The sequence below is a fragment of the Dryobates pubescens genome, chromosome 19 (genome assembly GCF_014839835.1).
Source record: "Dryobates pubescens isolate bDryPub1 chromosome 19, bDryPub1.pri, whole genome shotgun sequence".
Lineage (NCBI taxonomy): Eukaryota > Metazoa > Chordata > Aves > Piciformes > Picidae > Dryobates > Dryobates pubescens.
Window position 1 is genome coordinate 1,535,912 of NC_071630.1, and position 13,924 is coordinate 1,549,835.

General features: G+C 66.8%; 1 protein-coding gene across 1 annotated transcript; it reads right to left on the reverse strand.

The window, feature by feature from the left end:
* Positions 1–4,850: 4,850 nt before the first annotated feature.
* ACD (ACD shelterin complex subunit and telomerase recruitment factor) lies at positions 4,851–11,719 on the reverse strand. Its single transcript, XM_054170277.1, has 7 exons — positions 11,554–11,719; positions 7,796–7,875; positions 6,727–6,771; positions 6,225–6,259; positions 5,297–5,448; positions 5,029–5,122; positions 4,851–4,927 (listed from the first exon to the last, which is right to left on the reverse strand). Exons 1-7 carry the CDS (start codon positions 11,668–11,670, stop codon positions 4,851–4,853), a joined length of 600 nt encoding a protein of 199 aa, XP_054026252.1. The 5' UTR covers positions 11,671–11,719.
* Between the last annotated feature and the right edge of the window lie 2,205 nt (positions 11,720–13,924).

The following is a 13,924-nucleotide window of genomic DNA, read 5'->3' on the forward strand; positions in this document are numbered from 1 at the left end:
GCGCTTCAGCCTGCAGCAGCCTCCAGCCTCCCCCTCCCGCAGCAGCCTGCCCCCAGCGGCTTCCTCCCGCCCCAGCTCCTCACCCCGATGGTGACACGAGGAAGGCTTCTCCCGGGGGCGGCTTCTGCCCACCCCCTCCCTGTTGTGTGTGGAGCTCTGTTGTGTTTTTCATACAGAAGCTGTGTATTTAAAAATAGACAATTTTTATTTTGCATTTCTCTGGGCCTCCTCCTGCAGGGTTCTTGTGTGTAACAAAACCAGCACGGGGCCCAGCCAGCCGACGACGCAGCTGGAGGGCTGCAGCAGTGCCTGCAGGCAGGGAAGGAGCTCTGGGGGGTGGGGGGGGGGAGGCCTCTGCCACCCCCCTGCTGTGGTATGGCGTCACTGGGTCACCTCCTGGTCCCCCATCCGCCGGCCCAGGGTGCTTGGTAGGAAGGCAGAGGGAGAGGGCTGCAGGGAGTCCATCCCCTAATGGAGGCCTCCTCCCCTCTGGGTGCTGAGGGAACTGCCTGCAGCAGGTCACTGCCCCAGAGTTGGTCTCTGCAGCGAGGCCAGGCCAGGCCAAGCCAAGCAGTGGTCCCCTTGGAGCCAGGGGTTCTGATGTCCTCCTCCTGCTGCCCCAGCTGCCTCTGCTGGGCAGTGCCAAGCTGCCAGCGTGCAGCTGGAGGCGGTGAAGGAGCAGGGCTGGGTCAGGAGTCAGTCTCCCCGGCGGTGAGGATCCAGCACGCCCACTGCAGCATGGCCCTGGGGAGCCTGAGTGGGGCAGCACAGTCAGCAGGCACCCAGCTGCCCAGGGGTGAGGCAGAGGCTGGGGTCCTGCTGCAGGGGTGCCAGCAGCCCACCCCCCGCCCCGGGGAGGCACTGACCTGATGGATCTGATCTGCTTGCAGAGCTCAGGGCTCGGCGCCTCGTAGCTGTACTGGGCTGGCTGCTTCTTCACGTACTGCAGGGGCAAAGGGGAGGCTGAGGCTGGGCCACAAGGCCCAGGGCATGCCCCCAGCCCCACACCCTCAGCCCCCAGCCCAGCAGCCCCGTGCCCCCAGCCCCACACCCTCACCAAGTCCCTCCCTCAGCTCTCCCCTGTGGAGCTGGAAGATGCTCTGCTAAGTGTTGGCTCCTACCCTGCTCAGGTTCAAGCACATCTCCACCCAGTGCCCTCCAGGGGGCTGGAGGCCACCACCTATGTCAATGCCTGCTCTCAGCTTCCCCTCCCCCAGCAGCCAGGTGAGGAAAGGCCTTGGGGATGGGCACCAGCAGTAGGGGGAGAGAGGAGCAAGCCAAAAGAGGATGGAAACCCTCTTTTTGCAAGGAGTGCCAGGGACAGCTGCAAGGGTGCCAGGGACAGCAGCAAGGGTGCCAGGGACAGCAGCAAGGGTGCCAGGGACTGCTAGGGACAAGCTGAGGGAGCCCCAGAGGAAAGGTGGTCACAAGGCCAATGAACCACCGGACCCCTCCCCAGCGTGGGACACCCCCAGGACTCAGCTGGACAGCGGCTGGGACACCCTGCCCAGACCAAGGCTTTGGCAGGGGAGGTTGGACCAGAGGATCCTGCAGGGCCCTTCCAAGCTGGGATGCTGTGACAGAAGCTCCCTGGGGACCACCCCTCAGGAGACCCCCACCAGCTGCTGCCTCCTTACCGGCTGCAGAGTTCTGAGCTGCTCTGCTCTGGAACTGGGGCCAGCGGCTGGGGATGCTGCTTCATCCTCCTCCTCCTCCTCCTCCTCATCCTCCTCCAGCTCCTCCCCATGCAGCAGCTCTATCTCCACCCTCCTGCTCTTCTTGCCCTGCTGGCTGCCCACAGCCTCCAGCCTCCCCACGGCGTCTCTCCGCTTGCCCCCGGGGGTGCCCGGGGGGCACTGCGCCCCCTGCCCGTCCCCCAGCAGCAGCTTCCTCTTGGCGCCCGGAGCCACCGCGCCCCGCGGGGAGGCCTCCGGGGGCGCAGCTGTGCCGCTGGAGTCCGCAGGCCGGTGCCGGTCAGCGCCGCCGGGGGGCGCCGCCGGGGGAGGCCGAGCGCCCTCCGGCGCCCGCGGGCAGGCGGCCGGGCTGGGCACGGCGCCGGCCGCCTCGGGGGCAGGCGGCCCCTGCGGGCTGGGGGTGCCGGGGGAGCAGAGCAGCGAGGGAGAGGAGCCCCGCGGCGGCGCCCCGGCCGGGGAGTCCTCAGCGGGGCACTGGCTGCAGGGCTCCGGCAGGTCTGGGGTGTTGCTGTCAGCGGCTGCCTCCTGCTGGCTCTCTGGAGACAAGGCAGGCTGGGAGCTCTTCTCTGCCAGGACAAAACCTGGGCTCAGCTTGGGCTGGGCTGGGGCATGGGCTGGGCTCGGGCAGGGGCTGGGGCATGGGCTGGGGCATGGGCTGGGCTCGGGCTGGGGCAGGGGCTGGGGCTCGGGCTGGGGCTGGGGCATGGGCTGGGATCGGGCTGGGCATGGGCTGGGCTCGGGCATGGGCTGGGCTCGGGCTGGGGCTGGGGCATGGGCTGGGCTCGGGCTGGGCTCGGGCTGGGGCTAGGCATGGGCTGGGCTCGGGCTGGGGCTGGGCTGGGGCATGGGCTGGGCTCGGGCTGGGGCATGGGCTGGGCTCGGGCAGGGGCTGGGCTGGGGCATGGGCTGGGCTCGGGCAGGGGCTGGGCTGGGGCATGGGCTGGGCTCGGGCTGGGGCATGGGCTGGGCTCGGGCTGGGGCTGGGGCATGGGCTGGGCTCGGGCATGGGCTGGGCTCGGGCTGGGGCTGGGGCATGGGCTGGGCTCGGGCATGGGCTGGGCTCGGGCTGGGGCTAGGCATGGGCTGGGCTCGGGCAGGGGCTCGGGCATGGGCTGGGCTCGGGCAGGGGCTGGGCTGGGGCATGGGCTGGGCTCGGGCATGGGCTGGGCATGGGCTGGGTATGGGCTCGGGCTGGGCTGGGGCATGGGCTGGGCTCGGGCATGTGCTAGGCATGGGCTGGGCTCGGGCTGGGGCATGGGCTGGGCTTGGGCATGGGCTGGGGCTGGGCTGGGGCATGGGCTGGGCTCGGGCATGGGCTAGGCATGGGCTGGGCTCGGGCATGGGCTGGGCTCTGGCAGGGGCTGGGCATGGGTACTGCCCCAGTGCCCTGTCGTGGGCACAAGAGCACCCGAGGTGGGTAGATGCAGGCACAGGGCCAGCACTGGCCAGGGGGCTGGGAGCCAGCACCCGGCAGGGCACTCTGGGCCTGCCATGGGACTGCCAGGTGCAGCAGGGCAGGTTTAGGTTGGAGGCTGCAAAGATGCTGCCAGGGCTGGAGCAGCTCTGCTGGGGGCACAGGCTGAGGGAGCTGGGGCTGTGCAGCCTGCAGGGGAGAAGGCTCCAGGGGGAGCTCAGAGCTGCCTGGCAGTGCCTGAAGGGATCCTGCACCGCAGGGGCACTGTTCACAAGAGTGTCCATGGACAGGACAAGGGGAAATGGATTGGAACTGAAGGAGAACAGCTTTAGAGTGCATCCCTCATGGTGTCAGGGAGGGCCAGGACTGGGGGGGAAGGAGCAAAAGGAGAAGTGGGGAGCTGGAGATTGGCTGTGAGGAAGAAGTTGTTGGGCAGGAGGGTGGTGAGAGCCTGGCCCAGGCTGCCCAGGGAGGTGGTGGAAGCCTCCTGCTCAGCCCTGGAGGTGTTTGCAGCCAGGCTGGAGGTGGCTGTGAGCAACCTGCTGTGGGGTGAGGTGTCCCTGCCCAGGGCAGGGGCTTGGAGCTGGCTGAGCCCTGAGCTCCCTTCCAGCCCTGCCAGCTCTGGGGGTCTGTGATCTTAGGAAGAGATTCTTCACTACAAGGGGGGCAAGACTCTGGCATGGATTGTCCAGAGAGGTTGTGGCTTCCCCCTCCCTGGAGGTGTCCAAGGCCAGGCTGGATGGAGCCTTGAGCTGGTGTGAGGTGTCCCTGCCCATGGCAGGGTTTGGGTTGGGTGATCTCTGAGGTCTCTCCCAGCCTAAGCCACTCTGTGACTCTGTGATCAGGAGAAAGGTCTTCCCTGAGAGGGCTCTCAAGGCCTGCACCAAGCTGCAGGCCCCTGGTGGTGTCCCCACCCCAAGAGGGACTGAAAAGCTGTGGAGCTGTGGGCCATGGGTTAGTGGTGCCCTGGCAGCGCTGGGTTAAGGGCTGGGTTGGGCCCCATGACCTGAAAGGTTGCTTCCAAGCCAAGCAGTGCAGGATCCAGGACTCACCATCTGAAGAGCTCAGGGTCAAAGAGATTGGGGAGTTCCTGTTCCAGGGGGTGTCCAGGTCCTCAGCCATGGTGTCTGACAGGGCTGTGGAGCCATCAGCTGCAACGACCAGGTGGAGGTTTGGCTTTGGCACAGCAAGTGGCTGCCCACTCCCAACCCTGCAGTGGCTACAAAGAACTGCCCATGGGGCCTGAGGGGAGCTCTGAGAACCTCCTCCAAGCAAAACCAGGGCTGCAGCCAGACTCCTTTGCTGACCTCAGCCAAGGGCTGCAGCAGGCAGTGCAGAGGCTGCCCAGAGAGGAGGCAGGTGGCAGGAAGCTCTCCTGCACCCTCCACCTCCCAGGGCAGCAGCTGCCTCAGGCTCCTCCTCTACAGGGAGCTCCTTCTGCAGCAGAGAGGAGTTCTGCCCAGCCCAAGCAGGGGACAGAATCCCACCCTGGGGCTGACCACAGCCAGCCAAGAGCCCACATCAGGGTAGGAGACCAAGGCTCTGGGAGGGCATCGAAGGCACTGAAGTTCCTTCCTGTGCTGCCAGCCCCAGCAGCCAAAGCAGCTCAGCCTCAGGAGGCTGCAGGGCTGGGGCCACCCCCAAAGGTCCCCCAAAGCCCCCAGCCATGCTGGTACCTCCTGCACTCAGGGCAAGGAGGAGCTGGCAGAGCCAGCTGCAGAGGCAATCCCCTGGCGGTGCCACTACTCACAGCTGCCCTGCGACTCCGCTGCCTGCTCGTCGGGCACGGAGCCCCCGCTCTGCCCGGGCACCGCCACACCTGCAGGGAGGGAGGCACAGCTGGGCACAGCTGCAGCACAGGGGTCCCCTCCCCACCCCTCCCAGAGCCTGGGCCCGTGCCCAGCCTGCAGCCGAAGGCACCGCACCGACCTGCCCCGGACGCGTCGGGAGCGACGACCTCCTCCTCGGGAGGGATCAGCAGGATGCTGGCTGGCACCAGGAAGTCTTCACCCTGCTGCGGGCAGCCCGTGGTTGGCACTGGGCAGGCCCACTCGAGGTGCAGCAGCCCACCTGAACCTGCAGCTGAAGTCCCCCTCCCCCCCCAGCCAGCCTGCAGCCCTGCCCCCTTGCCCTCCCCCAGCCCCGCGGCGGCAGCCCCGGCTCAGGGGGGCAGAGCGGCACAACCAACCTGCTTCTTGCGCTCTGCCTCCCACTGGCTGCTGGCACTCTGCTCCTCTGTGCCCCCTGGCACCCACAGATCCAGGCACTCCTCAGCACACTCCTTCAGCACTGCCAGCTGGCTCTGTCCTATGGCAGCAATCAGCTGAGAGAGGGATGGCTCTGGAGCGAGGACACAGCAGCATCACCGGAGGGGACGTCCCGACTCAGGCCCTGGCTGGAGCAGCCCCTCCAGACCAACCCTTCCCTGACCCTGCCAAGGCTGGGGCTCAGCCATGGCCCCCAGCCCACACCTGCCTCTCAAACACCTCCTGGGCTGGGCAGCCTGGGCCAGAACCCTTTCAGGGAAGCTTCTTCTGATGTCCAACCTAACCCTGCCCTGGGGCAACCTGAGGCCATTCCTGTCCTGTCCCTTGCTCCTTGGGAGCAGAGCCCAAGCCCCAGCTGGCTGCAGCCTCCTCCCAGGGAGCTGCAGAGAGCAAGGAGGTCTCCCTCAGCCTCCTCTGCTCCACACCAAACCCCCCCAGGGCCCTCAGCTGCTCCTCCCCAGCCCCTTCCCCACCTTGCTTGCCCTTCCCTGGCCCTGCTCCAGCCCCTCAGGGTCCTGCTGGCAGTGAGGAGCCCAAACCCAGGACTCAAGCTGTGGCCTCCCCAGTGCCCAGCACAGGCAAGCAAATGCTTTTACTCTGCTGCCTGATGTGGTGGGCACCAAGACTGGTGCCAAGCCCCCAAAACTCCACTTCTTTGGCTCCCAGAAGCTCTCTCTGCCTTCTCCACAGAGGCCTTGGAGCAGCAGCTGGAGCACAGCTGTGCTGTGGCACCACCTTGTCCTGCTGTGGTCAGGTTTGTGCTACCTCTGCCTATCCCAGAGCCAAGCTGAGAAGCAGCAGGAGCCCCCCCAGGCAGCTTGTAGCCCACTCTGTGCCCCCCACCTTTACCTGCACTGCGAGGGCTCTTCCCCTCCAGACCCTTCCTGCAAGGAGAAGAGAGGCAGGTTAGGGCTGGCTGCAGCCTGGCTGGCAGCAGAGCCTGGTGGGGGCAGTGGATTCCCCACCTGGTGCTGGATCTGGCCACTGCTCAGTGTCCCAGGAACACCCAGCAAGGAGCCCTGCTCCTGGAGGTGGGCTGCCAGAGACCCCCTGAGGGTCTCCAGAGCTGGAGACTGCCAGGTGAGCAGTGCAGGGCTCACCCACCCAGCCCTGCTCCTCGGGGCTGCCAGGAGCAACTGCCCCACAGCTGCTCCCTCCTGGCTCTGCCAGCTTGGAGGAGGTTGGAGAACCTTCTGTCTCACCAGGACCTTGTCTGGCTTGGGCTGCTCAGCTCTGCTGAGGGCTGGGGCAGGGAGCCTCTGAGCTCCAGCAGGAGCTGCCCTAACCTTGAGCTCAGCCTTGCCCCAGGCTCTGCTCCTGGTGCCTGCAGCAGTCCCTCAGCTCTACTTACAGCCACAGCTCCTTTATCTTCTGCAGCACTGAGGGCTCCTGGTTCCTGCAGCAGGACACAAGGTGGTCACTGGGGGCCCCCATGGCCCCACACCCCCCACAGCTTGCCAGGGCACAGCACACAACTCCTCTTGGCAGAGGCCAAATCCCCCCAGAGCCCCCAGCTCCAGCACCCCCAGCTCCAGCACCCCCAGCTCCAGCACCCCCAGCTCCCTGCACCCCCAGCTCCCTGCACCCCCAGCACTCCCAGCACCCCCAGCTCCCTGCATCCCCTGCACCCCCAGCTCCCTGCACCCCTAGAACTCCCAGCACCCCCAGCTCTCCCAGCACCCCCAGCTCCCTGCACCCCCAGCACCCCCAGCTCTCCCAGCACCCCCAGCTCCCTGCACCCCCAGCTCTCCCAGCACCCCCAGCACTCCCTGCACCCCCAGCTCCCTGCACCCCCAGCACTCCCTGCACCCCCAGCACTCCCTGCACCCCCAGCACTCCCTGCACCCCCAGCTCCCTGCACCCCCAGCACTCCCTGCACCCCCAGCACTCCCTGCACCCCCAGCACTCCCTGCACCCCCAGCTCCCTGCACCCCCAGCTCCCTGCACCCCCAGCACTCCCTGCACCCCCAGCACTCCCTGCACCCCCAGCTCCCTGCACCCCAGCACTCCCTGCACCCCCAGCACTCCCTGCACCCCCAGCTCCCTGCACCCCCAGCTCCCTGCACCCCCAGCTCCCTGCACCCCCAGCACTCCCAGCACCCCCAGCACTCCCTGCACCCCCAGCACTCCCTGCACCCCCAGCTCCAGTACCCCCAGCACTCCCTGCACCCCCAGCTCCAGTACCCCCAGCACTCCCTGCACCCCCAGCTCCAGTACCCCCAGCACTCCCAGCACCCCCAGCACTCCCTGCACCCCCAGCTCTCCCAGCACCCCCAGCTCTCCCAGCACCCCCAGCTCCCCCTGCACCCCCAGCACTCCCTGCCCCCCCAGCTCCCTGCCCCCCCAGCTCCCAGCAGGGCTGCAGGAGCATGCAGCAGCCCCCCAGGAGCACAGCCCCCTGCCCCCCCCCCCAGCCATACCCATCAGAGGACTCCATCCTCTGCCTCTCCATGGGCAGCACAATGAACTTGTGCACTGTCAGGTAGAACTGGCAGTCCTCCTGGGGGCAAACCACAGCCTGTCAGGCACCCTGCAGCCCCCCCTGCCCTGCTACCACCACCCCTGCCCTGCTGAGGACAGCCCCCTCCCAACTGCACCCTCCAGCAGTCTCACCCCACTGGGGGGCAGCAGGCACCCCCACACCCACCCTCTGCTCTCTCACCACCACCCCAGCCCAGCTGAGGCCCCCCCCAAAGCACAGCCCCCTTCAGAGGGGGTGTCTGTACCCTCCTGCAGCAGCTGCTGGCTCCTCAGGAGCCAGATGCCAGCCTGGGACAGGCTGGGGCCATGGGGCCCATCCTGCCAGGGGCCAGCAGGGTGCCTGCAGCAGGAGGGCACAGCCAGGTGGCCCCAGAGCAGATGTGCCACATGTCCCCAGGGGCCTGTGCCAGCCCTCACCTGCCAGGCCCTGGGGCCAGCTCAGAGCAGGGCAGCCTGCAGGAAGGACCAGCTCTGGGTGGTGGTCACCTGGACTTGAGCAAAGCCTTGGACACCAGGGCCCACAGCAGCCTCCTGCAGAGCCTGGCTGCCCTGGGCTGGCAGGGACAGGGGACACCTCCCTGGGTTAAGAACTGGCTGAGGGCTGGGCACACAGCTGCTGGGCACAGAGCTGCTGGGCACACAGCCGCTGGGCACACAGCCGCTGGGCACAGTGCCGCTGGGCACAGAGCCGCTGGGCACACAGCCGCTGGGCACACAGCCGCTGGGCACAGAGCCGCTGGGCACAGAGCCGCTGGGCACACAGCCGCTGGGCACAGTGCCGCTGGGCACAGAGCCGCTGGGCACAGAGCCGCTGGGCACACAGCCGCTGGGCACACAGCCGCTGGGCACAGAGTCGCTGGGCACACAGCCGCTGGGCACACAGCCGCTGGGCACAGCGCCGCTGGGCACACAGCCGCTGGGCACAGTGCCGCTGGGCACAGAGCCGCTGGGCACACAGCCGCTGGGCACAGCGCCGCTGGGCACAGAGCCGCTGGGCACAGAGTCGCTGGGCACACAGCCGCTGGGCACAGAGCCGCTGGGCACACAGCCGCTGGGCACACAGCCGCTGGGCACACAGCCGCTGGGCACAGCGCCGCTGGGCACACAGCCGCTGGGCACACAGCCGCTGGGCACACAGCCGCTGGGCACAGCGCCGCTGGGCACAGCGCCGCTGGGCACACAGCCGCTGGGCACACAGCCGCTGGGCACAGAGCCGCTGGGCACACAGCCGCTGGGCAACACAGCCGCTGGGCAACACAGCCGCTGGGCACAGAACTGCTGGGCACACAGCCGCTGGGCACACAGCCGCTGGGCACACAGCCGCTGGGCACAGAGCCGCTGGGCACAGAGCCGCTGGGCACACAGCCGCTGGGCACACAGCCGCTGGGCACAGAGCCGCTGGGCACAGAGCCGCTGGGCACACAGCTGCTGGGCACACAGCCGCTGGGCACACAGCCGCTGGGCACAGAGCTGCTGGGCACAGAGCCGCTGGGCACACAGCTGCTGGGCACACAGCCGCTGGGCACAGCGCCGCTGGGCACACAGCCGCTGGGCACACAGCTGCTGGGCACACAGCCGCTGGGCACAGAGCCGCTGGGCACACAGCCGCTGGGCACACAGCTGCTGGGCACACAGCTGCTGGGCACACAGCCGCTGGGCACAGAACTGCTGGGCACAGAGCCGCTGGGCACACAGCCGCTGGGCACACAGCCGCTGGGCACAGAACTGCTGGGCACAGAGCCGCTGGGCACACAGCTGCTGGGCACACAGCCGCTGGGCACACAGCCGCTGGGCACACAGCCGCTGGGCACAGAGCCGCTGGGCACAGAGCCGCTGGGCACAGAACTGCTGGGCACAGAGCCGCTGGGCACACAGCCGCTGGGCACACAGCCGCTGGGCACACAGCTGCTGGGCACACAGCCGCTGGGCACACAGCCGCTGGGCACACAGCCGCTGGGCACAGAACCGCTGGGCACACAGCCGCTGGGCACAGCGCCGCTGGGCACACAGCCGCTGGGCACAGAGCCGCTGGGCACACAGCCGCTGGGCACACAGCCGCTGGGCACACAGCCGCTGGGCACACAGCCGCTGGGCACACAGCCGCTGGGCACACAGCCGCTGGGCACACAGCCGCTGGGCACAGGAGTGAGCTGCAGTTGGCAGCTGGGCACCAGTGGTGTCCCCAGGGCTCAGTGCTGGGCACAGCTCTCCTCAATGTCTCTGCCAGTGCCTGGGTGAGGGGATGGAGGCAGCCTCAGTGTGCAGAGGACGCCCAGCTGGGTGCAGTGTTCACAGAACCCCAGAGCACAGCCAGCTAGAAGAGGCCTCCAAGCTCATCCAGGCCAACCCCAGACCCAGGTTTAGGCTCAGCACCAAGCCTCAGCCCCAGCTCCACAGCTGCTGGGACACCCCCAGGGCTGGGGCCTGCAGCAGTGCCCTGGGCAGCCTCTTCCAGGGCCTGAGATCCCTGCCAGGGCAGAAAGCTTTCCTCAGCTCCAGCCTGGAGCTCCCCTGGGGCAGCTTGGAAGCAGCTCCTGTGCTCCTGTGCCTGGCCCCCAAGGAGCAGAGGCTGCTGCCAGCTGACTGCAAGCTCCCTGCAGGGAGCTGCAGAGGGCCAGGAGGTCTCCCCCAGCCTCCTGCTCCCCAGCCTGGACACCCCCAGCTCCCTCAGCCCTCCCCTAGCCCAGGGGCCCCAGGCCCTTCCCCAGCCTGGCTGCCCTGCTGTGGGCAGGCTCCAGCCCCTCAGTGTCCTTCCTGCAGGGAGGGCCCAGAGCTGAGCACAGCACTGAGCTGTGGCCTCCCCAGTGCTGAGCACAGGGGGGTGGTCACCTCCTGCCCCTGCTGCCCACCCTGCTTCTGACCCAGGCCAGGAGGCCTTTGGCATTCTTGGCCCCCTGAGCACCTCTGGGTCCTGGTCAGTGGCTGCCAACCAACAGCCCCAGGGCCCTCTCCCAGCTGCAGCTTTCCAACCACACCTCCCCAGGTCTGGGGCTCCCCATGGGGTGGTTGTGACCCAGGGGTGTCCCCCAGGGCTCAGTGCTGGGGCCTGGACTCTTTGATGTCTTCTTCAGCCCTCTGGGTGTTTGGTGTGAGGCTGCTGGAGGCCTGGAGCAGGCTGCCAGAGAGGCTGGGGAGCCTCCTGCTCTGAAGACTTTTAAGACCCTTCTGGACATGTTCCCAGGGTTGGCAGAGGGTTGGACTCCTCACTGCCAGCAGGAGCCTGAGGGGCTGGAGCAGGGCCAGAGAAGGGCAACCAAGCTGGGGAAGGGTCTGGAGAAGAGGGCTGGGCTGGGGGTTTGGTGTGGAGCAGAGGAGGCTGAGGGAGACCTCCTTGCTCTCTGCAGCTCCTTGAGAGGAGGCTGCAGCCAGCTGGGGCTTGGGCTCTGCTCCCCAGGCTCAGGGGACAGAGGGAGAGGAACTGGGCTGAAACTGTGCCAGGGGAGGCTGAGGTTGGAGAGGAGGAACAATTCCTTTGGTGCCAGAGGGGTCAGGGCCTGGCAGAGGCTGCCCAGGGAGGTGGTGGAGTCCCCATGGCTGGAGGGGTTGCAGAGCCCTGTGGCCATGGCACTTGGGGCCAGGGTTTGGTGGCCATGGAGGGGTTGGGTTGGTGCTGGCCTGGATGATCCTGGAGAACTTTTCCACCCCAAACCCTTCTGTGAGTGTGTGCCAGGGAGCCCTGCCCCAGCAGAGCACTCACCAGCCTGGCCTCCTTCTGGAAGCACACTGTGTACTTCTGCAGCACGATGATCCTGCACACCAGGTTGGGAAGGTTCAGCTTCTGCTGTCTTCTGGAGAAAGAGCAGAGCAGGAACATCTTGAAGAGATGAAGGAGGGAGCTGGACCACCCAGGGATGCCATGGGCCCCCCCCTGACAGCTATGCTAACCACACCCCTGCTGGAACACATCTCAGGAGCAGCATCAGAGGCTGAGGCCTCCTGGCTCCTGCAGCTGATTCCCACTGCTTATCCTTGGCTCTGCCACCAGCACCCCAGGGCTGTCCCAAGCATCACCTAGGGTGAGGAAACTGAGGAAGGCACTGAAGCAGCTCCCATAGTTCACACTCCTGTGTCCTCTCAGAGAGCCCACAGGCTCTGTGCCTCCATGGCATCACAGCCTCTGCCACCCAGCAGCAGCCTCTGGCCTACTCCTGACTGCTTCAGCTGAAGAGAGCCCAGGCAGAGCCCCAGAGCAGCTGAGCACAGCTGCTGCCCAGCCCTGCTGGCACCTACCCCTCCTGTCCCTGCAGGGCACTGCAGGTGAGCACCACCCGGATGTGGAAGGAGCCATCCGAGACCTGCAGGACGGCATCCTGGAGGGCCTCAGGCTGCCCAGGAGTGGAGGAGTCCCTCAGAACCTATCAAGAGATGGAGGAGAGAAAGAAAAAGCCAAGGCCAAGCTCCTCAGTGACCAAGCACAGGGCACTGTGCCCAGCTGGCAGCCTGCATGGGAAGCCAGAAGCTGAGGAGAGCCTCCAGACCAAGGAGGCCACCGCGGGGCTGGCCCTGGCAGCAGTGCCAAGCAGGATCTGCTCCCAGAGCATGCAGGAGACACCAGAGAGCAGGAGGGGGCATGGGGGGAAGGCAGATACCACACCTAACCCCCACCCTAACCCCAACCCAAACACAAACACAAACCCAAGACCTAACCAGAAACAAACCCCCAGCCCCAGCCCAAAATGAAACCCCAAGCCCCAAGCCAAACACTAACCTTAAACCAAGCCCAAGCTCAAACCCTAACCCAAGCTGAAAACCTAAACCTCAACCTAATCTAAACCCAAGACCTGACCACAACTAAAGCCAAAACCTGAGCCCTAACCCAAAGCCCAAGCCCAAGCCTAACCCCTCTCAGATCCCAGGCTCACAGGAGCTTAGGGTTTGGAAGGGACCCAAAGAGATCTCCCAGTGCCAGCCCCCTGCCAGGGCAGGAGCACAGCACCCAGCCCAGGGGGCACAGGGACACATCCAGGCAGGGCTGCACAGGCTCCAGGGCAGGAGACTCCACAACCTCTCTGGGCAGCCTGCTCCAGGCCTCTGGCAGCCTCCCAGCCAAGAAGTTCTTCCTCCTGCTGAGCTGGAAGCTCCTGGGCTGCAGTTTCCAGCCCTTGCCTCTTGTGCTGCCCCAGGGCACAGTGAGCAGAGCCTGGCCCTGGCCCTCCCTTCCTGCCCCCCAGCCCTCAGCTCTTGATGGCCATTGCTCAGCTCCCTCTCAGCCTTCTCCTCTGCAGCCTGCACCCCCCAGGGCTCTCAGCCTCTCCTGCCCAGGCAGTGCTGCAGTCCCTTCAGCAGCCTTGCAGCCCTGCCTTGGCCTCTCTGCAGCAGCTCCCTGTCCCTCTGGAGCTGGGGAGCCCAGAGCTGGAGGCAGGATTCCAGCTGAGGCCTCCCCAGGGCAGGGCAGAGCAGAGGGGGAGGAGAAGCTGCCTGGCCCTGCTGGCCACACTCTGCTGAGTGCCCCCCAGGGCCCCCTCGGCCTTCCTGGCCCCCAGGGCTCATTGCTGTGCCCTGCAGCCCTTGCTGCCCCCCAGCACTCCCAGCTCCTTCTCCTGGGGGCTGCTCTGCAGCAGATCCCCTCCCAGCCTCTGCTGCTGCAGTTTGCTCTTCCTGCCCAGCTGCAGGGCTCTGCTCTCCTCCTGCTTCAGCCTCAGCAGCTTCCTCCCTGCCCAGCTCTCAGCCTGCCCAAGGCTCTGCATGGCCTCCCAGCCTGCAGCTGGCCCAGCCAAGCCTAAACCCAATCCCAACCCCCAGCCTAACCCCACCTCAAAGCTCAGCATTAGGACCCCTGGCAGAAGGGCTCTGGGCAGCCTGGGACCCTTTCTCCTGTGAAGCACCTCCAAAGGAAGCAGCAAGCTGCTCCCCCAGGTCTCTCACCTGCCTGATCCAACCCCTGGGAGCTCTGCAGCACTCCTGGCCTCCCACCCATCCTTGTCCCTTGCCCTTGTGACCCTTACCTGCTGCTGTATCTATACTGTTTAAAGCAAACTCTTTACCTCTCTACTCCCAGGCTGACTCCAAATCACTGCTTGGTGGATTTGCTCCTTCCCTTCCCTTCCCTTTTTCCCCCCCCCTCTGTG